This window comes from Bubalus kerabau, chromosome 16, assembly GCF_029407905.1.
Source record: "Bubalus kerabau isolate K-KA32 ecotype Philippines breed swamp buffalo chromosome 16, PCC_UOA_SB_1v2, whole genome shotgun sequence".
Lineage (NCBI taxonomy): Eukaryota > Metazoa > Chordata > Mammalia > Artiodactyla > Bovidae > Bubalus > Bubalus kerabau.
Window position 1 is genome coordinate 48,375,901 of NC_073639.1, and position 27,828 is coordinate 48,403,728.

Here is a 27,828-nt window from a genome sequence, read left to right on the forward strand (position 1 = left end):
TTAAAAGACACTTGCTCCTTTGGAGAAAAGCTGTGACAAACTTAGATAGCATATTAAAAAGCAGAGATACTTACTTTGCCCACAAAGGTCCATTTAGTCAAAGTAGTCCAAACCACTGGTTTTTCCAGTAGTCATGTATGGATGTGAGAGTTGGACTATAAAGAAAGCTGAGTTCAAAAGAATTGATGCTTTTGAACCGTGTTGTTGGAGAAGACTCTTGAGAGTCCCTTGGACTACAAGGAGATCAAACCAGTCAATCCTAAAGGAAATCAGTCCTGTATATTCATTGGAAAGACTGATGCTGAAGCTGCAACTCTCAATATTTTGGCCACCTAATGCAAAGAACTGACTCATTGAAAAAGACTCTGATACTGGGAAAGATTGAAGGCAGGAGGAGAAGGGGATGATAGGATGAGATGGTTGGATGGCATCACCGACTCGATAGACATGAGTTTGAACAAGCTCTGGGAGTTGGTGATGGACAGGGAAGCCTGCAGTGCTACAGTTCATGGGGTCACAAAGAGTCGGACATGTCTGAACTGATCTGCACCAAAAGAATATTTATTTAGACATATGAAGAAGAGTCTGTGGTGGGTAAATTCTAAATTTGTGAAAGATAAACAGAGAAAACTTGGCAGCTAAGTAAAACAACTCAAGAGAAAAAATGATTTATGAATGAAAACTAACCATGGTACACCTGCATGATTTACCTGTGAATAGAAATTACATGATTGTGAAGATGTAAAACCTGAAGACTGATTTAAGCAAAAATATGAAATAGCTTGATTAGGATGGTGCAGGTATGGGAAGAGAGTGTGTATATCATGTGGAATATTAAGGGAGGAGGATGAAAGGAATTAAATCTCTACCCTACACACTGAGTAATTGGGAGAAAATCAAGTACAACAGAATAGGCTCTTGTTTAGAAAACATGGAGGAAAATGCCATAAGAGCTAAGAGACAAAACTTTTTTCCTCTGAGGAGAATGAAAAACAGAGAGGAAAGGTGAACAGATGCTGTTTAAACATTAACTACCCCCTTCCCCCACCAAATTCCAAAAATACAAAATAGATAAAGATCAAGACACAGGTCTGAGTTCTTATGCACAATGGCAAATATTTGGAGGTTGAATAGAAGCGAGAATTGATAAAGTTAACCTATTAATAGGTATACCAGAGTAACATGCTGACCAAGGTGAAGGACAGAGCAGGGCATTGAGAGAACACAACAGAGGGTCAGCTTTGAAGAAGCAACATCACAGGGTCTTAATTATCATACCAGGTTTTTCTACATCCTAAATCTGAACCCTTATTCATTTGTACAGAAACCTCCAAATTATAAATGTTGCCATACATCAATTCCCACTTAGGGCAGTATCATGCTCTGAGAAATGAAAATTTAATTTTGCTCGTTTTTTTTCCTTGATTTTTCTTTTTTTTTTTTTAATTTTGGCTGCACTGAATCTTCATTGTGGCATTCAGTTGGATCACATAGTCTTAGTTGCCCTGCAGTATGTGGGATCTTAGTTCCACAACCAGGAATCAAATCAGCATCCCCTGCATTGGAAGATTGGTTCTTAACCACTGGGCCACCAGGGAAGTCCCTCCATGTGCTTTCCAAAGAAGCTATTATACAAAATTTTGAAACTCAAAGCTATATTTATTATCAGATCTCTATGCCTGTTTTCATGTTTTGATTTGTTTTGTTTCTGCAGGTGCCCAGGAGTTTGTGTACCTTTACATTTGAGATTTTATTTATATTCAGAACTGATATCGGAAACTAAGAAAAACCTCATGACATGGAATTTTTAAGGCAATTTTATGCTATACTATGATCATGTCACTATTTGTAACATATGAGTATTTTCATTTCTAGATGAAGTCTGGGAAATTGATGGTTGTGTGGAATGGCATCAGGAAAATCAAGGCAAGCTGGGAAGTATGGCAGAAGGCTATCCCTGTACTGCATTTGGAAAACTGTGTCTTATTACTGCAAATAATGCTTCAAGACAGAGACTTCATAAATGTGTCACAAATGGAAAGAGTTTGAAATGTAATACAGGTCTCAGTAATAATTATGCTGGAAAGAATCCTAATGACATTCATGCATTGAGGGAATCATCCTTCCTTTCTAAACATGAACAAGCTGTTATTGGCATAAAATACTGTGAAAGTGATGAATCTGGAAAAACTGCCAACAGAAAGCCACTGCTTATTTGCCAACAAACGCATATGGGAGGAAAATCGTTTGAATGCAATTCCTGTGGGAAGGCCTTCAGCAGCAAGTCGAACCTTGTGGTGCATCAGGAAACTCATGAAGAAGCAAAACCCTACAAGTGTGATGCATGTGGGAAAGACTTCAGCAACAAATCCTACCTCGTTGCACATCAGAGAACTCACACAGGAAAGAAACTACATGAATGTAGTGATTCTCAGAAAACTTTTAGTTTCAATTCACAACTTGTTTTACATCAGAGAATTCACACACAAGAGAATCCCTATGAATGCTGTGAATGCGGGAAAGTCTTCACTAGGAGAGACCAGCTTGTTTCCCACCAGAGAACTCATTCCGGACTGAAACCCTATGGATGTTATGAATGTGGGAAAGCTTTTGGTTTGAAATCACAGCTCATAATACATCAAAGAATTCATACTGGAGAGAAACCCTATGAATGCAGTGATTGTCGGAAAGCCTTTAATACAAAGTCTAACCTCATGGTACATCAGAGAACTCACACAGGAGAGAAACCTTATATTTGTAGTGAATGTGGGAAAGCTTTTACTTTCAAGTCACAGCTCATTGTACATCAGGGAGCACACAGTGGCGTCAAACCCTATGGATGTAATCAATGTGGAAAAGCTTTCAGTTTGAAGTCACAACTCATTGTACATCAGAGAAGTCACACAGGAGTGAAACCCTATGGATGCAATGAATGTGGGAAAGCTTTTAGGAGCAAGTCGTACCTCATTATACATCAGAGAACTCACACAGGAGAGAAACTCCATGAATGCTGTGAATGTGGGAGAGCCTTCAGTTTTAATTCGCAACTTGTTATACATCAGAGAATTCACACAGGGGAGAATCCCTATGAATGCAGTGAGTGTGGGAAAGCCTTCAGTCGGAAATACCAGCTCATTTCACACCAGAGAACTCATGCAGGGGAGAAGCCCTATGAATGCAGTGATTGTGGGAAAACTTTTGGTTTGAAATCACAGCTCGTGATACATCAGCGAACTCATACAGGAGAGAAGCCCTATGAATGTAGTGAATGTCAGAAAGCCTTTAATACAAAATCAAACCTTATTGTACATCAGAGAACCCACACAGGAGAAAAACCATATGGTTGTAGTGAATGTGGGAAATCCTTTACTTTTAAATCACAGCTCATTGTACATCAGGGAGCACACACTGGGGTAAAACCCTATGGTTGTAATCAGTGTGGGAAAGCCTTCAGTTTGAAGTCACAGCTCATTGTACATCAGAGAAGTCACACAGGATTGAAACCCTATGGGTGCATTGAATGTGGGAAAGCTTTTAGGAGCAAGTCCTACCTCATCATACATACAAGGACTCACACAGGGGAGAAACCACATGAATGCAGTGAATGCGGAAAATCCTTCAGTTTTAACTCACAACTTATCGTACATCAGAGAATTCATACAGGAGAGAGTCCCTATGAATGCAGTGATTGTGGGAAAGCCTTTAATAGGAAAGACCAGCTTATCTCACATCAGCGAACTCATGCAGGGGAAAAACCTTATGGGTGTAGTGAGTGTGGGAAAGCCTTTAGTAGCAAGTCATATCTCATTATACACATGAGAACTCATTCAGGAGAGAAACCATATGAATGTCACAAATGTGGGAAAGCCTTCATTTGGAAGTCACTACTCATTGTACATGAGCGAACTCATGCAGGGGAAAACCCTTATAAATGCAGTCAGTGTGAGAAATCCTTCAGTGGGAAATTACGGCTCCTTGTACATCAGAGAATGCACATGAGAGAGAAGCCCTATGAATGCAATGAGTGTGAAAAAGCCTTCATTAGGAAGTCTCAGCTCATTGTACATCAGAGGACTCATTCAGGGGAGAAACCCTATGAATGCAGTGAATGTGGAAAAACTTTCTCTCAGAAATCAATTCTCAGTGCACATCAGAGGACTCATACTGGAGAGAAACCCTGTAAATGCACTGAATGTGGGAAAGCCTTTTGTTGGAAATCACAACTCATTATGCATCAGAGAACTCATGCAGATGAGAAACATATTGGTAAGTTAAATATCAGAAACTTTCTCTCAAAAGTGAATTCACCGGAATTCCTAGAAAATTCATACAGGAGAGAAACTTTATAAATGGAATCATCTCTTTGTACACCATATATGTATGGCATGTGGAAAGGAATCCACAGAAAGCTGTTTTTTATACACACACACACAAATCAGTAAATGTACACAGGAACTGTATGAATTCAGTGAACCCTCTGAAAGTTCTTAGCAGGAATTCACACCATGTCTTTAAGTTTGTGCAGTTGAGGAACAATATGAATGAAGTGAATATCAGAAACTCATTTCTTAACATGCTAACATCTGCAAAGAGTCAATTCCATAATGCAAATAAATATAGAATACAGTCCTTTGAAATTCATAATTTATTGGAATTAGGATCTTAATGAGAAAAAAATGTTAATTGAATGTATTGCAGGCATCAGAAGCTAATATGTTGGAGAAACCATGGTATAAAATTAGGGAAATTCTTCATCTAGAAATGACAGGCTTCTGATAAAAAAGTAAAATTTTGAATGAGTGAAGATCTATGAATATTTTTTAAGTCTCTACAGGAAGGCTTACTATTTTGATTCATCTGGAAAAAAATTTCCTTTATAAATTTAGGGGAAATTATGCTTCAAATTATGCTTCTAAACTCTTAGAGAACTAAAACTTGTAAAAAAAAAAAAAAAAACTATCCAACTATCAATGATAAACATTTTATAGAATATAAAGATTTTCTTACCTGAGTAAATGTAATAATCATGATAATAATAAGGATCACATCAGAAGCCCTGCAGCAATGTTTAGGTGTTTTCTTCCTTTCTGTACTATAAAATGTGTTTTGTGGACTTTAGCATATTCTTATGGATGCCACATTTGATAAATAAATTAACTAGATAACAGTACTGTTTCCCAGGGATTTATACTCTGCATGGCAACATCTTTCTTTAAAATACAACTTGTTACTAGAATAATATGGCATATAAATGCATTTCAGTACTTTAAAACCTTTACTATTGTTTTGTACTCTCTGTAAATGGACCTGAAAGCTCCCTCTTCAGTTATATAATCAGTATAGCTCATGTTTCATGTGATTGCATATCTGGAATCTGTCCTGCCCTCTTTGATTAGAATACCTTGATTTCCTTTAAGAGAATTGACAGTGTATGCAATGTATGCATGATCAGATCATCATTCAGGGTACCCTGCCAGGAGTTGGCTGAGATAGTCCAGAATTTAAATTTTTAATGGACTCTTTAGTACAGAAAATCAAACTTAGCTTTTGTTCTCAGGTAACATCTTGCTGAAAATATTAATTAGTTCCTTCTATATAGATTACCCAGAATAGCTTTAGTTGTTGTCACTTCTTAATTCTAGTTCACTTCTCTCTTAATCTGAGCTATCTGGTATCCTCTCAGTACTTTTAAATGATACCTTTAAGTGATGCTGCTGAAGCGTGCATGTATAGCTGTAGATTCAGGGCAGTGAAAAGTCATTCTACCAATGGCTTACTTACAAAATCAGTTTTTTTCATAACCTCACCAATTACCTTTTATATATTAGCATTAATATGGGAAGAGCTAGAACCCTGAAAATAAGTTTAGGGCTATCTTGAAGGAATATGAGGATTTAAAACTGCAGATACTTCTGAAACACCCACTACTTTGTGCCCTTCAGTGGGGAATCCCATTGCTTACCCAAAGAAACTATTTCTTCCATGAAGGATATAGGATTCTGAATCCCTAATCCTTATGCAGGATCCAAAGTAGAAACTTGGAGTGAAGAATGATGACTCACAGAGCAGAAGAGAAAGCTTACATAAGGAAAGAATTTCAGACATTTGCTATAGTCTATCCCCTAAACTTGGAAAATGTCATGAATATGTATTTTGTCATTGATGTTCCAAGGAAGATACATACACATAATAAAGAATAAACATATTCTGTGTCCCACTCTCCAAGGTCTATTAGATTTTAAAAGTGCTGTGTTGTGTGATGCACATTCACATGCAGCCTCCAGTAGAAGCCAGAGATATCAATGTAATGTTGGCGATGTAAACCAAGTACTGTGTGAAAGGATATTGCTGGATTGGGTTTGATCTTAAATGGAAAGTTTTCCAGGTGAATGAAACTGAGCAAAAATGAATAGATTTTTATAAGCAAAAAAGTTAAAAATTGAATCTCTGGCTTGAAAATCTACCTAGTTCCTCTAACTCTGCCCTAGCCCCAGAAAAGAAGGATGTTCCTGAGACTTCCAGTAATAGTTGATATTTTTCAGGAACATTAAGGGAATGATAATTCTCACGTTTTACAGTGTTTCACAGGAATTAGACATTTTGGGGGGAAATGACAAAGTCTTTTGCGAACATGTAATAGATTTTAAAATCCTAAATGGAATTACAGCAAAAATGGATCCAATAATGTATAGTTTTTATTTCGTTAAGTCATGACATTATTTAGTGTAGCAGACTGTTAGTAGTGAACCCAATATTTTATTACCAAGAGTATCACTGTATTTTTCATAATGTGCCCGGCTACATTTTTGCATCCTCTTTGTAGTTAAGTGCAATCGTGCTGCTAATTCTGAATAATGAAATGGAAATAGAAGTTACTGAGGAATAATGTGAAGGTTTTTCTGAAGAAAAACATGTGAGGGAAGCCCCCTGCTGCTGCTGCTGCTGCTACTTCACTTCAGTTGTGTCCGACTCCGTGCAACCCCATAGATGGCAGCCCACCAGGCTCCCCCGTCCCTGGGATTCTCCAGGCAAGAACACTGGAGTGGGTTGCCATTTCCTTCTCTAATGCATGAAAGTGAAAAGTGAAAGTGAAGTCACTCAGTCGTGTCCGACCCTCAGCGACCCCATGGATTGCAGCCTTCCAGGCTCCTCCGTCCATGGGATTTTCCAGGCAAGAGTGGGGTGCCATTGCCTTCTCCGAGCCCCCTAGTGTCCTTTAATCTTTTCTTTTTAATATGCAGTATGCCAGATGTTGGGAGACTCAGCAGCCATCCTAGAACCTGAATTCCTCTTGAGGATGGAAGCCATCTGCTTGAGTGTAGTAGAGAGAGAAGAGTGATGTGGCTCTCTGATAATGATAGAGCTGCTATACCAACCCTAGACTACCAAGTCTGGGCATCTTTTTACACAAAAGAGAGGTGAACTGTCTTGTCCAAGTCTTTTTTGTTGTTGTTGGGAGGAGACTTGGTTCTGTTATGTGCACCTGAATCTGATCCAAATTAAAACATATTAGGATGCTTGGAAGATTTAATATTTAAAAACCTTTTTGTAAAATTAATCACTAGGTGGGGGGGAAGCCATGAGTAGTATCTCAGTGTGTGTAGATAAATCAGTTGATGGGCTATAATTCCCATAGATGATTTTAAATTATTATTAAATTAGAGATAGGAGTTAAATCCTTTGCAAGTAGTATGTTCCCAAAACTGAAAAATGTCATACTTATGATAAAACAGTAATTTAAACATATACCTTTAAATTAAGAACATTTAAAGCATGCTCATCAATTTTATTGAGCAATCAAATGGCAGTTCTAGTCAATATGTGAGAACAAAAAGTTGTAAGGAATTGGGGTTTGGGGTAGAAACAAAAATCCAATTGTGTGGAGATGTGGTTGTCTATTTAGAAAAACCAAAATAAACTATAGATAAATACTTAAACTACAGGCTTTAAGGCAAGATGTTTTGTACAGCTCTGAAAGCTGGCAGGTTGACTGTGAGCACAAGCAGACCTCTACATCTCTGTACTCAGACTGATCTGCCCTCAAAATATCTGAAGGCAGTTTTGCAGTAAATCAACCAAAGGCTTCAACAAACCTTAGTTGAAATACAGATCAGATTGAGTCATCCTTACCCTATTTCCCAGTCTAAAAGCTGACACCCTTTTCTGGAAGTGAATGTATATTCAGAGCAGAGTAAATATATATTCAGGGCAAAGGAAATTATCAGGAATATATAAATACCTTATATAACGAAAAATATAATTTTACCAAAAAGATGATTCTACATGTGCAGGCACTTAAACCATCAAAATCATGCAAAAACAAAGCTTTATATAGTCTTACCAGTTTAGTTGGACACTTCAACATTTACTTCTCAGTAGCATAACTTGGTTGAGAAGGAAATGGCAACCCACTCCAGTGTTCTTGCCTGGAGAATTCCAGGGACGGGGGAGCCTGGTGGGCTACCGTCTCTGGGGTCGCACAGAGTCGCACACGACTGAAGTGACGCAGCAGCAGCAGCATAACTTGGAGACCAAAAACAAACAGGACTGTGGAAGCACTGGGTAATGCCATCACAAACTAAACTTGGTAGGCACATCTGAAACATCTGACAGCAGAACACACATTATTTTCAATTGCACATGAAGCATTCATCAATACAGACTATATCCTGGGACATTAATTATAAAATTTTTCAAATAATTGAAATCATACAAAATGTCTTCAGACTGTAATGCAGCTTTACAAGAAACCAGTTGCAAAAAGAACAGGAAAATCCCCAAACACTTGGAAATGAACACAATTCCAGTCCTAGATATTTCAAGAAAAATATGGAAAATAAACATACACAAGTTAAAATACAACATTGATTTTTTTTTTTTGAGATGCAGATAAAGCAGTGCATAGAGAGAATATCACTAAATGTTTGCATTAAAAAAGAATAAGGGTCTCACATCAATAAATCCCACCATAAGAAACAAGAAAAAAACAAGTAGATCCCAGTGTAAACAGGAATGAAATAGTAAGGATAAGACCAGAGACCAATGGAACAAACAAACAAATGGGGGAAAAAAGGAAGGGAATAAACAATGCAAAACACAAATCTGGCAACAGGTGAAATGGACTAAATTTTTGAAAGGTAGAAACCACCAATAAAGGTAATCCAAATAGTGCTACATTAATTAAAGAAATTAAATTCAGTTAAAAATCCCCCAACAAAGAAAAGGATCAACCCCACGTCCAAGGAGTGGCAGCTGCGCAGGCACAGGAGGGCCAAAAGGAGCTACTCTACATTCAAGGTCAGGAGGGGCGGCCGTGAGGAGATAGCCCTCATCCAAGGTAAGGAGCAGCGGCTGTGATTTGCTGGAGCAGCCGTGAAGAGATACCCCACATCCAAGGTAAGAGAAACCCAAGTAAGATGGTAGGTGTTGCCAGAGGGCATCAGAGGGCAGACACACTGAAACCATAATCACAGAAAACTAGCCAGTCTGATCACACAGACCACAGCCTGTCTAACTCAGTGAAACTAAGCCATGCCGTGTGGAGCCACCCAAGACAGACGGGTCATGGTGGAGAGGTCTGACAGAATGTGCTCCACTGGAGAAGGGAATGGCAAACCACTTCAGTATTCTTGCCTTGAGAACCCCATTGACAGTATGAAAAGGCAAAATGATAGGATACTGAAAGAGGAACTCCCCAAGCTGGTAGGTGCCCAGAATGCTACTGGAGATCAGTGGAGAAATAACTCCAGAAAGAATGAAGGGATGGAGCCAAAGCAAAAACAATACCCGGTTGTGGATGTGACTGGTGATAGAAGCAAGGTCCGATGCTGTAAAGAGCAATATTGCATAGGAACCTGGAATGTTAGGTCCATGAAACAAGGCAAGTTGAAAGTGGTTAAACAGATGCCAAGAGTGAACATCGACATTCTAGGAATCAGCAAACTAAATGGACTGGAATGGGTGAATTTAACTCAGATGGCCATTATATCTACTACTGTGGGCAGGAATCCCTTAGAGGAAATGCAGTAGCCATCATGGTCAACAAAAGAGTCCGAAATGCAGTACTTGGATGCAATTTCAAAAACGACAGAATGATCTCTGTTCGTTTCCAAGGCAAACAATTCAATATCACAGTAATCCAAGCCTATGCACCAACCAGTAACGCTGAAGAAGCTGACATTGAATGGTTCTATGAAGACCTACAAGACCTTTTAGAACTAACACCCAAAAAAGATGTCCTTTTCATTATAGGGGACTGGACTGCAAAAGTAGGAAGTCAAGAAACACCTGGAGTAACAGGCAAATTTGGCCTTGGAGTATAGAATGAAGCAGGGCAAAAGCTAACAGACCTTTGCCAAGAGAACACACTGGTCATAGCAAACACCCTCTTCCAACAACACAAGAGAAGACTCTACACAGGGACATCACCAGATGGTCAACACCGAAATCAGATTGATTATATTTTTTGCAGCCAAAGATGGAGAAGCTCTATACAGTCAGCAAAAACAAGACCGGGAGCTGACTGTGGCTCAGATCATGAACTCCCTATTGCCAAATTCAGACGTAAATTGAAGAATGTAGGGAAAGCCACTAGACCATTTAGGTATGACCTAAATCAAATCCCTTAGATTATACAGTGGAAGTGAGAAATAGATTTAAGGGCCTAGATCTGATAGATAGAGTGCCTGATGAACTATGGAATGAGGTTTATGACATTGCACAGCAGACAGGGATCAAGACCATCCCCATGGAAAAGAAATGCAAAAAAGCAAAATGGCTGTCTGGGGAGGCCTTACAAATAGCTGTGAAAAGAAGAGAAGTGAAAAGCAAAGGAGAAAAGGAAATATATAAGCATCTGAATGCAGAGTTCCAAAGAATAGCAAGGAGAGATAAGAAAGCCTTCCTCAGCGATCAATGCAAAGAAATAGAGGAAAACAACAGAATGGGAAAGACTAGAGATGTCTTCAAGAAAATTAGAGATACCAAGGGAACATTTCATGCAAAGATGGGTTTGATAAAGGACAGAAATGGTATTGACCTAACAGAAGCAGAAGATATTAAGAAGTGGTGGCAAGAATACACAGAAGAACTGTACAAAAAAGATCTTGATGACCAAGATAATCACGATGGTGTGATCACTGACCTAGAGCCAGACATCCTGGAATGTGAAGTCAACTGGGCCTTAGAAAGCATCACAATAAAGCTAGTGGAGGTGATGGAATTCCAGTTGAGCTATTCCAAATCCTGAAAGATGATGCTGGGAAAGTGCTGAGCTCAATATGCCAGCAAATTTGGAAAACTCAGCAGTGGCCACAGGACTGGAAAAGGTCAGTTTTCATTCCAATCCCAAAGAAAGGCCAAGGAATACTCAAATGACTGCACAATTGCACTCATCTCACACGCTAGTAAAGTAATGCTCAAAATTCTCCAAGCCAGGCTTCAGCAATACGTGAACCGTGAACTTCCAGATATTCAAGCTGGTTTTAGAAAAGGCAGAGGAACCAGAGATCAAATTGCCAACATCTGCTGGATCATGGAAAAGCAAGAGAGTTCCAGAAAAACATCTATTTCTGCTTTATTGACTATGCCAAAGCCTTTGACTGTGTGGATCACAATAAACTGGAAAATTCAAGAGATGGGAATACCAGACCACCTGACCTGCCTCTTGAGAAACCTATATAGTCAGGTCAAAAAGCAGCAGTTAGAGCTGGACATGGAACAACAGACTGGTTCCAAATAGGAAAAGGAGTACGTCAAGGCTGTATATTCTCACCCTGCTTATTTAACTTCTATGTAGAGTGCATCATGAGAAACGCTGGGCTGGAAGAAGCAGAAGCTGGAATGAAGATTGCTGGGAGAAATATCAATAACCTCAGATATGCAGATGACACCACCCTTATGGCAGAAAGTGAAGAGGAACTAAAATGCCTCTTGATGAAAGTGAAAGAGGAGAGTGAAAAAGTTGGCTTAAAGCTCAACATTCAGAAAACAAAGATCATGGTATCTGGTCCCATCACTTCATGGGAAATCAATGTGGAAACAGTGTCAGACTTTATTTTTGGGGGCTCCAAAATCACTGCAGATGGTGACTGTAGCCATGAAATTAAAAGACACTTACTCCTTGGAAGTAGTAATGACTCCTTGGAAGAAAGTTATGACCAACCTAGATAGCATATTAAAAAGCAGAGACATTACTCTGCCATCAAAGGTCTGTCTAGTCAAGGCTATGGTCTTTCCAGTGGTCATGTATGGATGTGAGAGTTGGACTGTGAAGAAAGCTGAGTGCCAAAGAATTTATGCTTTTGAACTGTGGTATTGGAGAAGACTCTTGAGAGTCCCTTGGACTGCAAGGAGGCCCACCCAGTCCATCCTAAAGGAGATCAGTCCTTGGTTTTCTTTCCTTGGAAGGACTGATGCTGAAGCTTAAACTCCAATACTTTGGCCACCTCATGCAAAGAGTTGACTCATTGGAAAAGACCCTGATGCTGGGAGGGATTGGGGGCAGGAGGTGAAGGGGACGACAGAGGATGAGATGGCTGGATGGCATCACCGACTGGATGGATTTGAGTTTGAGTAGACTCCAGGAGTTGGTGATGGACAGGGAGGCCTGGCATGCTATGATTCATGGGGTCACAAAGAGTCAAACACGACTAAGCGACTGAACTGAACTGAACTGAACAAAAAAAAAATCCAAGCTCAGGTCATTTCACTGGTCATTGCTATCAAACATTTAAGATAGAAGTAATTCCAATTCTATACAAACTCTTTCAGAAAATAGATGACAAATAAATCTTAACTCATTTTATGAAGTTAGTATTACTCTGATTTTTTAATAAAAGATACTACAAATGTTCTTTATGAACACAGATGTAAAAATCTTCAATATTAGTTAATTTACTCCTGAAATATGTAAAGGGTAATACAAGAAGATAAACTGGAGTTTATTTTGGGAATAGGAAGCTGATTCAATTTCAGAATTCAATCACTAATTCATATCTGAATAACTACAAAAAATCGCATGATCACATCAATAGGTATAGTAAAAGCGTCTGTTCAAGTTCCACAGCACCCATTAAACATACAAAAAAACACCTCAGCAGGACTTCCCTAGTGGTGCAGTGGATGAGAATCTGCCTGTTAGTGCAGGAGACACGGGTTTAATCCCTGATCCAGGAAGATTCCACATGCTGCAGAGAAAATGAGCCTGTGCAGCACAACTTTTGAGCCCATGGTCTAGAGCCTATAAGCTGCAACTACTGAGCCCCCATGCTGCAACTACTGAAGCCCATGTGCCTAGAGCTTGTACTCCACAACAAGAGAAATCACTGCAATGAGAAGCACTCACACCGCAATGAAGAGTACCCCCACTCACTGCAACTAGAGAGAGGCGGCACAAAGCAACAACGACTCAATGCAGCCCAAAAAAATTAAATAGGAACCTCATGTGTAATGTTAACAACAACAACAGCAAATCAGGAATAAGAAGTTGCTTCCTCAAACTAATGAAGCACATCTGGAAAATGTCTATAGTTAATGTAAGGGTGAAAATAAATTGCTTCCCCTAAAATTGAGAGCAAGTCAACTATCCACTCTCACCACTCTGTTTCAACATTGTACTAGAAGACTTAGCTGATTGCATTAGGCAAGAAAGAGAAAAGGGTAGAGATTAGAAAGAAAGAATAACAACCATACTGAAAGACAGCATGACTGTCTTCAAGGAAATTCCTTTTAAAACTTTACAAAAAAAAAATCCACCATAACAAGTCAATTAAGCAAGATAGCAAAATATAAAATCAACATTCAGTTGATGTATGGCAGGACCAATACAATATTGTAAAGTAATTAGCCTCCAATTTAAATAAATTTATATTAAAAATAGAAATTAAAAAAATAATAAATAAAATCAACATTCAAAACTCAGTTCTGTTTTTACATACTTGGAATATACAATGGGAAATTTGGGTTACATGCACCACTATTTATGAGAGGACCAGAAAACATGGAATAATTAAATGTAAGTCAAGTGAAATGCGGTGAACAGCAATGAAGAGGGGAGTAACAATGACCTAGATACTGGAAGGATGTGCCCTGTTAATGGACTGAAAGAGTCAATGTTGTTCAAGTGTCAGTGTTCTCCACACGGATATTTAGATTCAATCCCTTTCCTATCAAATTCCCAGGAATATCTTCTGTGAAAACTGACAAACATCCTGAAACATACGTGAAATAGCAAAGGAACTAAAAGACAGTTTTGAACAGGAAAAACAGTTCAAAACATACACTATTTTATTTCCAGGCCTATCATAAAGTTACAGTAGCTATAACAGTATGGACTTCTGAAAGGACAGACATATCAATTAGTAAAACAGAAGAGAGTCCTGAATAAAACTACCCACTACATAGTGAACTGATTTTTGTCAAAATTACAAAAACAATTCATTGGAAAAAGGATAGTCTTAAAAAAAAATGGTGCTGAATCACTTGCACATCTATTTGAGAAAAATGTATACTTATACCATATACAAAAACCAATTTTATGAGGAGTATACTAGAGGTTGAGCTTCATCCAGCTAAAGGATTGATGGTGAGCATTTAATATATTTAATTTCACATCTAAGACTAAAATGAGGGTTGAGCAGATGGAAGAATACTATACAAAAATATTTTCTGGTAAAGTAAAAACATGAGTAAGCATAGAAAGAGGAAAGAGAGGGTTGGGGAAATAAGATACTTCCATTAATAGGAAATCAAAGGATACCACTTTAATTCTTAGGCTGCTGATAATAAAAGGTGGAGAAATGTGAGATTCAGAGCGCTAGAAGATGATATAAAAGTAACAACTGGAACAAAAATATGAAGCCTAAATTACAAAAGAAATTACTTGAAAGAAAATAATGCAACACAGGAAAAAAAAATAGTAAAGATGAATAGGTTGCACTAAAATAACAGGGAAGGGCAGGAGAGAAACCATTTATGATGGTAGAATTCCCATGATATACAGAAGAAATGATGAAATTGGAAGATTGTCATTAGACAGCCACTATAGTAAGGATTGTTTCAGGCAGAAATTAATGAGTGCTAAAACTTGTAAACAAAAATGTTATGAGGAACAAATACTTGTCTCAAAGTATTTTCCTCTCAGGTATTTCTTAATTACAAAAGTAGTATTTTTAGATTGACAAATTTCAGAAATTAGGAAATATTTTTACATAGATGATGGTAAAATACAATGCTAAAACATGTTTGAAGGAAAATGCATAAATTTATTAAGAAAAAGGTTGAAAACTAATTATCTAGCCTTCTATTTTAGGAAGCCACAAAAGAAAAGCAAACTCAGGGAACATAGCAGGAAGGCAATAAGGAAGATCAGACATTGATTAAACAGGAACCATACGTACAAGAGAGAAAGTACCACAGAAAGTTGATTCTTTGATTAATTCACTTCTGATCAAGAAAGAGGAAAAAAATACCTTGCCAGTAACCAGTATGAAAAGGGATATCACAACAAGATTTTACATGAAAGAAAATAAATGTATAAGAAGGTTATGCAATAGGCAAACATATTTGACAGTTTAGATGATAAGGACAAATTCCTTAAAAATCCCAACATTAATAAAATGGGCAAAAGAAATAAAAAAAAAAAAAAGTACTAAATCTATTGAAGAAATTGAATCCAAAATCTAAAACCTTTCCACAAAGAGACTGAAGCCTAGCTGACTTCACTAGTGAATTCTTCTGATTTAAAGAAGAAATAATTCCAGTTCTGTAAAAATTTCCAGATAATATAAAAAGTGAGAGAATGCTTCCTGATACTTTTTACAGGACCTGCATAACTTTGGTGCCAAAATCCAACAGACACATTAGGAAAAAAAAATGAAAATGTAGACATTTATTTCTCATGAAGAGGGATGCAAAAATCCTAAAAAGTGAATTAGATGGAATCTAATGATATGTAAAAACTACATCATGATCAAGTATGGTTAAAAAACAAACAAAACCCACTGTGATCCAACAGTTACAGAATAAGAGAAAAACCAACTCAAGAGATGCAGAAGACAGCTGCCAAAATTAAACAGGCATTTATAGCAAAACCTCTTAAAACTAGTAATACACAGGTACTTCCTTAATCTGACAAAGCATATATATCTACAAGAGAAATCTATCATAGACATGTCATGTTGCACACACATCATGATTTCATTTCAAGTGAAATATTTAATGCTCTCTCCCTGCATACAATAAATAAAATTATAACTATTACCTCTTTAATTTAACATCGTGAATATTTTTGTCCTAACCCATACAATATGTTTTTTAAAAATAAGGTTGGAAAGAAAGAAAAATAAGTCATTCCTACACAATATGTTTATATACTTAGAAAATCCAAAAACGTCTACAAATAAAACTTACAGATTTAGGTGAATTTAGCAGAGTTGCTAGGTAGAATGTCAATACACAAAAGTCAACTGTATTTCTATATATTACAAAACAATTAGATAATGAAACTAAAGGAATCATGGACAACAGCATCAAAAATATTAAATGATTAGAAATAAATCTAAATAAAGGTTTGAAATTAAACAAATAAGATCTATTTTGTCTTTGTGGATTGGAAGACTCAAATTGCTTTCAAGCATTGCCCAAATTTATAAATTCAGTGCTATCTCACAGTCCTAGTAGATGCATTTTTGTCAAAATTAACAAGCTGATTCTGAAATCCATGTGAAAATGCAAAGGGTGAAGCATAGCAAAGACAAAGAGGAAGAAAATTGAAGGATACACACTGAACATTGACTTAGTGATTGTTATAATAGTATAGTTTTGTGTAAAGGTAGACAAACAGAACAATGGAGCAACAGACCAGAGAACCCATTAGCAGACCCCCACATGTGCCATCATCTGATTTCAGACAAAAAGTGACACTGCAGTGTAGTGGTGGAAACACTGCAATAAATCAGGTAGGCCAATTGGATATCCTCTGGAGGGAACTGACACTGCCCCCCCTCATACCTCACACCATAAGTTAAAATTATTTCTAGGTGAATTGTACACCTAAATGTGAAGGGGAAAATTAGGCCTTCTAGAAGCTTATGGTGGGGGAAACTTGTAGCTTTTGAGAAGGCAGGTCAAGTGCAAAAACAGGAAAAGCTAATGTTTGGTGACTTAAATCAAGGTGGTTACCATGGAGGGATAATGACTGGACATAGGCATGAGAGAGCCTTCAAGCATGCTGTAAGTGGTGAGGACACAGTACCTGCACATGAAGAAATCAGGTAAGCCCTAAAGATTCGTGCACTTTATATAAATTGTAAAGATAGAGAATCAAAACATCAAGAACATTCACAATGTGCTTTCATTTTCTTGGATTTGTATGTCTGTTCAACTTTTCGCATGTAATATTATGTTAATCTAAAACATTTTTGGTTAAATATCTAGGCTTTTTTTAAACAATAAAAATAGATAAACCAACTGATTTTTTTCATGCTCTGCACAGAGTAAGGAATCAGCAACTCCTGAGAAGATGGGTTCCTCAAACACAGGGACACTCATTCGTCCGTGACGTCAGTGTCCAGAGTGGACCTGGAGCGTGACCAGCATCGGGAAAGTGGGCTGAGTGATGAGGATGCAGGTTATACCAGGACTCCCCTCCTCCTCTCCCACCCTCCAGTTCAGGGTGCTTCCAGGTGACAGGACAACCACACACCTCAAACCTCTGCCAGTTCTGTGACTGTAGACCAGTGACTTAACCTTCTGATGGGTATCTTGTCATTTGGAAATGAGGGCAAAATACCCACCTCACAGAGTCACATATGCTCAGTAAACAGTCCCTGAGCTCCAAGACCCTGTCCCCACCTCATCCCTGACTGAACACCAGCAGGAGAGAAGGGTTGAACCAGGTGAAGTGGGTCTTATTTGGGCACAGCACCACTGCCCAGCCACCTTTGAGCATGAAGCAAAAGCAAAAATCAGTAGTACTCATCTCATCTTTAAATTTTTTGTGTATGTTCATTGTAAATTCTCTGGCAAAAAAAAAAAAAATGTGTTTTTTAAATGCAAATAAAAACCACAACGAGGTACGATTTCACACGAGTCAGAATGGCTGCGATCCAAAAGTCTACAAGCAATAAATGCTGGAGAGGGTGTGGAGAAAAGGGAACCCTCTTACACTGTTGGTGGGAATGCAAACTAATACAGCCACTATGGAGAACAGTGTGGAGATTCCTTAAAAAGCTGGAAAGAGAACTGCCATATGACCCAGCAATCCCACTGCTGAGCATACACACTGAGGAGACCAGAATTGAAAGAGACACGTGTACCCCAACGTTCATCACAGCACTGTTTATAATAGCCAGGACATGGAAGCAACCTAGATGTCCATCAGCAGACGAATGGATAAGAAAGCAGTGGTACATATATACAATGGAGTATTACTCAGCCATTAAAAAAAATACATTTGAATCAGCTCTAATGACATGGATGAAACTAGAGCATATTATACAGAGTGAAGTAAGCCAGAAAGAAACACCAATACAGTATACTAATGCATATATATGGAATTTAGAAAGATGGTAACGATAACCCTGTATGTGAGATAGCAAAAGAGACACAGATGTATAGAACAGTCTTTTGGACTCTGTGGGAGAGGGCGAGGGTGGGATGATTTGGGAGAATGGCATTGAAACATGTATATCATATGTGAAATGAATCACCAGTCCAGGTTCAATGCATGATACAGGACGCTCGGGGCTGGTGCACTGGAATGACCCAGAGGGATGGTATGGGGAGGGAGGTGGGAGGGGGGTTCAGGATGGGAAACATGTGTACACCCATGGCGGATTCATGTTGATGTATGGCAATACCAATACAATATTGTAAAGTAATTAGCCTCTAATTAAAATAAATAAATTAATATTTTTTAAAAATAAAAATACTGTGTTAAAATACTATTTATCTTGATGACTGAGTTGTTTGGTTCCTCACTTGCCTCCCCCTGGTGCAGGCCTTATTTGGACAGTAAAGTTCTCCAGCCTGGGCCTTACAGATCCAGACTCCAGGGAGTGTCGGGCACCCACATGCTGGTCATGGCCCTGAGTGGTGATACTGGCACCCAGGGTGATGAAGGAGGTGCACTGCGGGGACCCTGCACAGGACCCAGAGGAGGGGGCTGTACAGCTTTGTTCCCTTGAAAGACCTGTAGCTGGAGTGCAACTCATCCGAGCTTGAAGGAGAACAGGGTCTAATCCTCTAGCAGGGCTGGCAGCCTCAACTGCCTCTGAGTCAGTGTGTGGGGAGGGTCTTCCAGTTCCCTGCCCCCATCTACCACCTGCCTTCTTCCAAGAAAGGAAGGGCAGCTGAGTCACTCTTTGAAGCGCTTGCTTACACTTCCTCTGTCCTTTACAGCATTCTACCCGGGATGTAAGGTATCCCGTCTTCTTCGGTCCAGCATTGCTTTCCCAGGGTGTTCCCCAGATGGCCTGCTCCCTGGAATTCTGTGAACCCAAGGAGGGGCCAAAGAACTGGTCTCCAACAGCTACAAGCACCCAATATGCAGACAGACATTCAACAAATCTGATACCTCCACCCTACCCACCAGAGGTACTTACCCTGGGGCTTTTGAGAAGGCATCCTGGGGCAGTGAGGGTGGGGCAGGAACTCCCTCAGGGAGACCCTGGGGATGAAGGTAATTCCCTGGTAGGAAGAGAGGGATTTAGGGTGAAAAGGGGGTTCTTTGAGGCCCTATCCAGATGAGCTTAAAGTCTTTTGAGGATCAGGGATTTTTAAAAATGTGTTCAGGTAATCATTATGAGGGAAAGTACATTAATGGCCAGAAAATTTCTGAACAGAAGTCATAAAGGAGAAGTTACCTTACCAAATTTTGAATGTGTTAAAAATGAAGAGGGTAGGTAAGAAACAAAATGATGAAAAAGAAGATAGCACATGAAGAGTTATTGATTCATTTGATGATCTCAATCCAGTTGAGGTAGGAGATAGATGGGCTCCAGGTTAGACATTTACAACTGGCCTCCTGTTTGCCTGTCATGGGGCAGGAAGAAGAGGGCTTTAGGTTGGATACTTATAACTTTTAGCATTTTCTGAGACAAGAGATGGGTGGGCTCCAGTTGAATTTACAATCAGCCTCCTGCTTGCCCTCCAAAATGGAAGTAACAAGAGAAACAGGGTAAATAGCCAGTCTTTGTCTCTTGTAAACACCTTAAGGTAATAGTCATGGCAACAGTCAAGGTAATAACCATGGCAAGGACAAAGAGGTGCAAAACCCTGTTTTGAGTAAAGGATTAAGGAATCTGCACACCCACCCCACCCCCCAACTCTTCTTTGGGACAAAGGAGACACTACACCGAGGCAGAAAAGCTCCTTGGGGTCAAAAGTCAGGGGAAAATTCCAGGCCATAATGAGTCTTGCTCCTCCCAGAAAACTTCACTTTGAGATCCATCTTGGCTGACAGGTGTGTGTGCACCTGAGGGGAGGGTCTTGAGACAAATTAACTGGAGCCAGGGGGGACAAAGCAAGATGACTGGCCTGAAGGAAAGCAAAAACCTGGAAAACTGCCCCCTTATGAGGGATTTAAACTTCCCAAAGTCAAGATTCTCTCTCTGAGCTCACCCGTGTACCTTTCCACATGTATTTTTCTTTTCAGTAAACTTTCTACTTTGCGATTTAACTTCTGCCTTCTTGCCTGAATTCATTCTTGACTAGTCATGCTAGGGACTCTGGCCCTAACTGCTGTGGCCCAGTGGTTAGGACTCCTGGTCCGGAAAACTAAGATCATGCTTCCAGCCACTGCTTGTTGCAAGCAGCTGCTTACTGCTGGATGCATCTGAAATCACAATGAGAAAAGGCCTGTTTTTACAAATAATAAACTTCACCAAAGAGAAGAGAAGGTACAGAGAGGGTCAAAGTCACAGAGCTATTAAACAATTGAACTGGGAGTCCACACCAGATAGCCTGGGTCCAGAAGAGAACAGAAAATCTGGAAACAGCAGGTCAGTATGCTTTAGAATGCATTATGTGGTGATGGCTGCATTTCAGACTAGAGAGCATGGAAGAAGAAAGGCAGCATTATTTACAGTGGGTGTTGGATACTTAAATTTTGGCCTACCTTTTGTTGGAAGGTTAGACCTCTATCAAAAATGAAGTTTATGAAGAGTTTGCCCTGATTCAGAATACTTAAAATTATTATGTGCTTAAGAATGTAAGCTTTTGAATGACAGTTAAAGAAGCCACTTACTAGTGGAAAGTGTTTTAAAATTCACTAGATCTATTCCCTTATTAGTAACAAGGGAACGTAACACTCGCTCAGAGGCGGCTTAGGAGGCTCAAATAAGACGTTTGTAAACAGTAACTTTTTACCTGGCAGCCAAAAATAGTCATTGATTTTATAGCAACAAATTAGAATCATAGCATTTGTTAAATTAAATTTAATTTTATAATATGGGTACTTGGACATTTGGGGTTCCATTGAGGTTTTAACTTCACTGGTGCTTAATGGGTGGAGAGCAACCAGAAAAGTTGTCACTGAACTCCCAGCCGGCCCTGGAGAAAGGGCCTGAGATAGCATTCCCACAGCAGCAGGGTTTCCCGCAGCAAACCTCTAATTTCCTCTCTGTTCACCCACATCCCCTGTGTATACTGAATCGTGGGGGGAGGTGTGCTTCCTCCAACCCCGTGGTCTATGGTTTGTTTGTTTTTTTCACTTCTTGAAATTTAAAACAAGACAAACCGATTATCTTTTTATAAAAATTAGAAAACATCAGTTCAGTTCAGTTTAGTCGCTCAGTCGTGTCCGACTCTTTGCGACCCCATGAATCACAGCACACCAGGCCTCCCTGTCCATCACCAACTCCCGGAGTTCACTCAGACTCACGTCCATCCAGTCGGTGATGCCATCCAGCCATCTCATCCTCTGTCGTCCCCTTCTCCTCCTGCCCCTAATCCCTCCCAGCATCAGAGTCTTTTCCAATGAGTCAACTCTTCGCATGAGGTGGCCAAAGTACTGGAGTTTCAGCTTTAGCATCATTCCTTCCAAAGAAATCCCAGGGCTGATCTCCTTCAGAATGGACTGGTTGGATCTCCTTGCAGTCCAAGGGACTCTCAAGAGTCTTCTCCAACACCACAGTTCAAAAGCATCAATTCTTCAGCACTCAGCCTTCTTCACAGTCCAACTCTCACACCCATACATGACCACAGGAAAAACCATAGCCTTAACTAGACGAACCTTTGTTGGCAAAGTAATGTCTCTGCTTTTGAATATGCTATCTAGGTTGGTCATAACTTTCCTTCCAAGGAGTAAGTGTCTTTTAATTTCATGGCTGCAGTCACCATCTGCAGTGATTTTGGAGCCCCAAAAAATAAAGTCTGACACTGTTTCCACTGTTACCCCATCTATTTCCCATGAAGTGATGGGACCAGATACCATGATCTTTGTTTTCTGAATGTTGAGCTTTAAGCCCATTTTTTCACTCTCCTCTTTCACTCTCCTCATCAAGAGGCTTTTTAGTTCCTCTTCACTTTCTGCCATAAGGGTGGTGTCATCTGCATATCTGAGGTTATTGATATTTCTCCCAGCAATCTTGATTCCAGCTTGTGCTTCCTCCAGTCCAGCATTTCTCATGATGTACTCTGCATAGAAGTTAAATAAGCAGGGTGACAATATACAGCCTTGACGTACTCCTTTTCCTATTTGGAACCAGTCTGTTGTTCCATGTCCAGTTCTAACTGTTGCTTCCTGACCTGCATACAAATTTCTCAAGAGGCAGATCAGGTGGTCTGGTATTCCCATCTCTTGAAGAATTTTCCACAGTTTATTGTGATCCACACAGTCAAAGGCTTTGGCATAGTCAATAAAGCAGAAATAGATGTTTTTCTGGAACTCTCTTGCTTTTTCGATGATCCAGCGAATGTTGGCAATTTGATCTCTGGTTCCTCTGCCTTTTCTAAAACCAGCTTGAACATCAGGAAGTTCACGGTTCACGTATTGCTGAAGCCTGGCTTGGAGAATTTTGAGCATTACTTTACTAGCGTGTGAGATGAGTGCAATTGTGCGGTCATTTGAGTATTCCTTGGCCTTTCTTTGGGATTGGAATGAAAACTGACCTTTCCAGTCTTGTGGCCACTGCTGAGTTTTCCAAATTTGCTGGCATATTGAGCTCAGCACTTTAACAGCATCATCTTTCAAGATTTGAAATAGCTCAACTGGAATTCCATCACCTCCACTAGTGGATAAGCCAAAAAAAAAAAAGAAAGAAAATTTAAAAGCCAAATAAAAATAATAAAAACAAAATAACAATGTGGCATATATCATTTTATGTCTTATCTTTTCAAATGGGCTCTGTACCACTCACCCTGGTTTTGTAACAGGCTGTTTTCATGCTACAATGTATTACAAGTTGGGTCAGGAAGCATCTTCCTGGACATAACTACTAATTATCTTCCAGGAGCTCATCCTCTTTCTGCAGTGTGATCTACTTAGCAAATCTCCCACCAGATCTTTGGATTGTTTCCAGATTGTTCTGTATACAGACACTGAAATGTTTCTCTTTTGCCCAAAGTCTTGCATAAGCTTAGGCATGAGCTTTGCCCTCAAGAGAATTTTTACCTAGACCATCATTTAAAAACCAATGTGAAGGGGCTTCCCTGGTGGCTCAATGGTTAAGAATCCTCCTACCAATGCAGGAAAGGTGGGCTCAATCCCTCATCAGGGAAGATCCCAACATGCCATGAAGCAGCTAAGCCCTTGTGCCTCAGCTGAGCACTGAGCCCACACTCTGGAGCTCTCAGAGCCCTAACTACTGAAGCCCCTGCACCTAGAGCCTGTGCTCTGCAGCAAGAGAAATCACTGCAATGAGAAGCCAGGGAACTGCAACTAGAGAGAAGTGCCACACACACCTTCCCCTCCCCACCCCGCACCCCCTGCATTCCCCTCCTTTCCCACTAAAGAAAGGCCCCCGCATCGAGAAACACACACACACACACACACACAGCCAAAAATGAATGTATATATAGGGCTTTCCCTAGTGGCTCAGATGGTAAAGAATCAGTCTGCAATGCAGGAGACCTGGGTTTGATTCCTGATTGGGGAAGATCCCCTGCAGAACAGAATGGCAACCCACTCCAGTATTCTTGCCTGGAGAATCCCACGGACAGTCCATGGGATCACAAAGAGTCCCTGAGCGACTAACACCCCTCCTGGTTTCATCTCTAGGGCACCTTCCACTTGCTGTGCAAAAATCACAGGACTGTAACCTGCACAGGGGAGACCCCAGAATTGTCCAAGCAGGTGAGGGCATTTCTGTGGTTTCCCCTGCATGTGAACCAGGGGCTTGGAGAACTCAGGTCCCCAGGTCCCCACCATCACAAAGGCTTCTCCACCCCGTGGAGCTGAGCACCCAGGATCCCACAGGGGTGAGATCCACAGAGGCCTCTGCTGCGACCTGAGCTCCTTGAAGGCGCTCCCTCCCGCGCAGTCCAGCGGGTGCGCATCTACCCATGCACAAGAGAGGTCAGAGTTTCTGCCCCACAGGCTGTGACCCCAGCAGGGCTTTGGCTCTGCAGAGCTCCAAGCCAGTGTTGTGGGGTCAGTCCAGGATTACAGCTTCCTCCTGCTGCAGGGGTGGGGATCATGGGACAGTCTTCTCCACCCCAGCCCGTGACTCTCAGGCTCCCTTGCTTCTGAGGCCCAAGGATAGGCACATCCAGGCTGGATGGCGCCGCCGACTCACCGCCAACCTCTCGGTTTTCGGGCAGCCCTTCTGAATGCCACGCACGTTTGCTGGAGAACCTCTCGGCTCACCAAGAACCACCAGAACCCCCTGAACCCAAGTGGGCCCCCAAAGCCCCCGGATTTAGGGGTCAAAGGCCAGCGTTGTCCAGCCCAGCTGACACAATGATTGACTGAGGCCTCGATACTTTGTAGTGACTGCATCTCCCCAACTCCTCTCCGGAGGTGCAGCGGAAGTACACGCGGAGCATGGAGGGGTGGGGGGAGCATAGCAAGTTTCGGGGCAGGTTCCTGACAGTAAAGGCCTTCCTCAGAGAAGAGGGTATTGCACTGCCCCACCCTCCGTGCCTGTCCTGTGACAAGGCCAGACTTCTCCCAATAGATGTGAGTGAGGTGTGGGCAGCCTCTGGCCTTTCTGAGTCTGGGGTTTGCACAGAGGCACGTGAGCTGCAGAAGAGCCTCCTGGCTGCGGGGTGCCTTCCCCTGGATTGCAATATATTCTGCTTGCCCAACAAATGTTCCGTTAAAGTTTAATGTTTTAAGCCACGCCGCCCCTCTATTTACTTAACTATCCTGGACACCTTTCCTTCTCAAACTAGGCCCACATTTCGCTGCCTGAGGGAACTAATCCACGCACCAGGACTCTGGTGATCGACACTCAAATCCTTTCTAATGGCTCTGTTTTATCGGAAGCGTCCTATGAGCATCTCTGTCCTCTGCTCCTCACCTGGTCGTTTTGCCCCAGAATCGAGGAATTTCCCTGGAGATGAAAGCAGCGGTGTCAAGCACACAGGCCCTGGGGCTGAGTAGGCTCGGTTCCCAGCACCCCAACCCCCTTTGGTGAGGACTTTGACACCCAGGACTGTCACCTCCAGGAATGGGCCCTTGACCCTAGCCTCCCCATCGTGTTGGTCAACAGAGGTGATACAGCGGGAAACTAAGCCAGGTTTGTGCCCTCAGGGCTCACAGGATAGTGGGAGAGGCAGAGGAATAACAGGGCGCTTCCAGGTAATTGCTGGAACGTGGGGTGAAGTGGGGAGCCGCCAAGAACCTAAGACCCCTTTAGAGACCCTGGCAACTTTCCCCAGAGGGGGCATCTCAGCTGAGACCACCTTACTCTGACTCTGCCCCCACAGCCCAAGTGTCCCCAGGCTCACTGCTTCCCTCCACCCCCACCCCCCACCCCATCCCACAGCAGCCCCATCCCATTCCATCTTCATCCCCAGAACCACAAGGCCGAGCGTCAGGAGTGACAGATGTGCCACTCAGATGGCCACTCGCCTTCTAGGGTCCCTAAAACTCAGACCTTTCAGTTTTAAAGCATTTCTTTGTTTTGAAACGATAGAAAATTTACACAAAGTTGAAAATGTAAACAAAGATCTTGAAAACAAAGATCTTTTTGTCTTTGAATCATTTGAGAATAAGTTAATGACCAGACACCACATCATCCCTTCACTCTGGGTGAGAGGAGGAGAGATACCACCTGAAACAGCAGGAGGGTGGCGACCTGGAGCTCAGCCAGGAGGCCCCGCCGCTCAGGGGCGTGTCCAGGAGGAGTGACAGGAACACATGCACTGGAAAAGATTGCAGCCTTTAAGGGGACCATTTAGATTTGGTGGGGACAGAGAAGGGTGATACAATGACTGCAGTCTAGGCACCTTGTTATCTGAGGAGCAACAGGCCTCCCTGCGTTAATAGCACTAAGACGGTTATCCCAATGAATTCTCAACAAACAGCCCCGCTGAGCTGAGAAAACAGAGGCTTGGGGATGTCAACTGGCTGCTCACAGCCATGAGGTCAGAGCTGAGGAACCTCCGGAGCGTAGACTGCTTGCCTTTCCCTCTGAGCTTCCTGAGGCTTGATCTGCCCCTGACATGGAGGGAGAGGGCTGGGTGAAGCTCCTCCCTTCCTAGTTAGGAGACAGTGAACATGGCAGATGTAATCAATGGGGATCCTGCTGATTTCAGATAAAGACTTGGGTTTTCTTTCATATTGTAGGGAATTTTGAGACTTCCCTTATATAGATCCCAAGTTCAGCAAAAGGACAAAAAAGCAAAAATACACATGGTCCAGTGCTAAGTGAAACAATATTTTTTTTCTCTACTGTCCAACAAGTTTGTGAAGAGTGACTTTCTACCCTCTGACATTGCTAGTGAGGGAGCAGTGGACGTCAGTTCCCTTGGGAGTGGGATTGAGGGGCACTCTAGTTGGAAAACCCTGGCAGGGCCGCGAGGGGCTTCAGATTCAAGGTTGGGTTCCAGGCCCACCCTGGTCATCTCAGGCCCTCCACAACCACTCTCAGATCAGACTGGCCCCAGCGGTTGGTGGCCTGGGACACCTGCCCCATGGCCAGGGCAATGGAGTAGCTGAAGCATCCACTGGCTCCTCCAGGATCTCCTGGGCTAGGTAGCCAGGCCTGGAGGCATCAGGAGCAAGCCTGGCTATCACTACAGGGCGCCTCCACTGTAGTTTTGCTCCCCAGGTCAGGCAGAGGACCATCTGCACAGAATCGAGCCAGAAAGGGAACAAGATGACACCTCAAGGGTGCGTGGATAACATGGGGGGCGAGGAACTTGGTTCCCAGCACTGACCTTCCCAGCCTGCCAGCCTTGGCCTGGGATGCTAATGACGGATGAACAGACTTCCAACACCTAACAACCTGCTCCTGCCCCCTCATCTCCTACCTTCCCCCACCTCTCTCTCTCAAACACACACAGGAACTGACCAGTTAGGCTGGGCTGCCCATGTGGAGTTATAGCTGTGGCCTGGGAGGTCTGGCCAGGGCTGCCCTGTGTTACCTTCGGGGGCCTCTTGTCAAATGACCAGAGGTGTTGGAGGTGAGGGCTGACCTTGTGTCTGAAATGGCCCCCACTCTCAGCTTTCCAGAAGCTGGGGCCCCAGAATGTCAGGCCACAACATGAGAACAGGTCGCTACATTGAGCACCTCTGGTCAAGTGAGTAGGATAGCCAGCTGGCTCTAGAACGTGGCTGCTGGGTTACCACATTTCAAGTTCTGTTTTGCTGTGTCACCAAGGAAGTGAGGTCACTTCTTCCTTCAAACCCACTCAAAGCCCCGTCTTGACTGCACAGCC

General features: G+C 41.6%; 1 protein-coding gene across 5 annotated transcripts in view; it reads left to right on the forward strand.

Annotated features, from left to right (window-relative positions):
- The window catches only part of ZNF268 (zinc finger protein 268), a 49,398-nt gene extending 30,887 nt beyond the window's left edge, over positions 1 to 18,511 (forward strand). For 3 of the 5 annotated variants that reach the window (XM_055550773.1, XM_055550772.1, XM_055550774.1), the window contains exons 6-8: positions 1,876 to 4,266; positions 17,174 to 17,273; positions 17,495 to 18,511. In XM_055550773.1, the coding sequence (XP_055406748.1) occupies positions 1,876 to 4,266; positions 17,174 to 17,273; positions 17,495 to 17,591 (2,588 nt within the window). In that variant the 3' untranslated portion in view covers positions 17,592 to 18,511. Of the gene's footprint in view, positions 1 to 1,875; positions 6,776 to 17,173; positions 17,274 to 17,494 lie in introns of those variants that run through there. The other 2 variants (XM_055550776.1, XM_055550775.1) reach the window with 2 other exon arrangements.
- Positions 18,512 to 27,828: the final 9,317 nt, after the last annotated feature.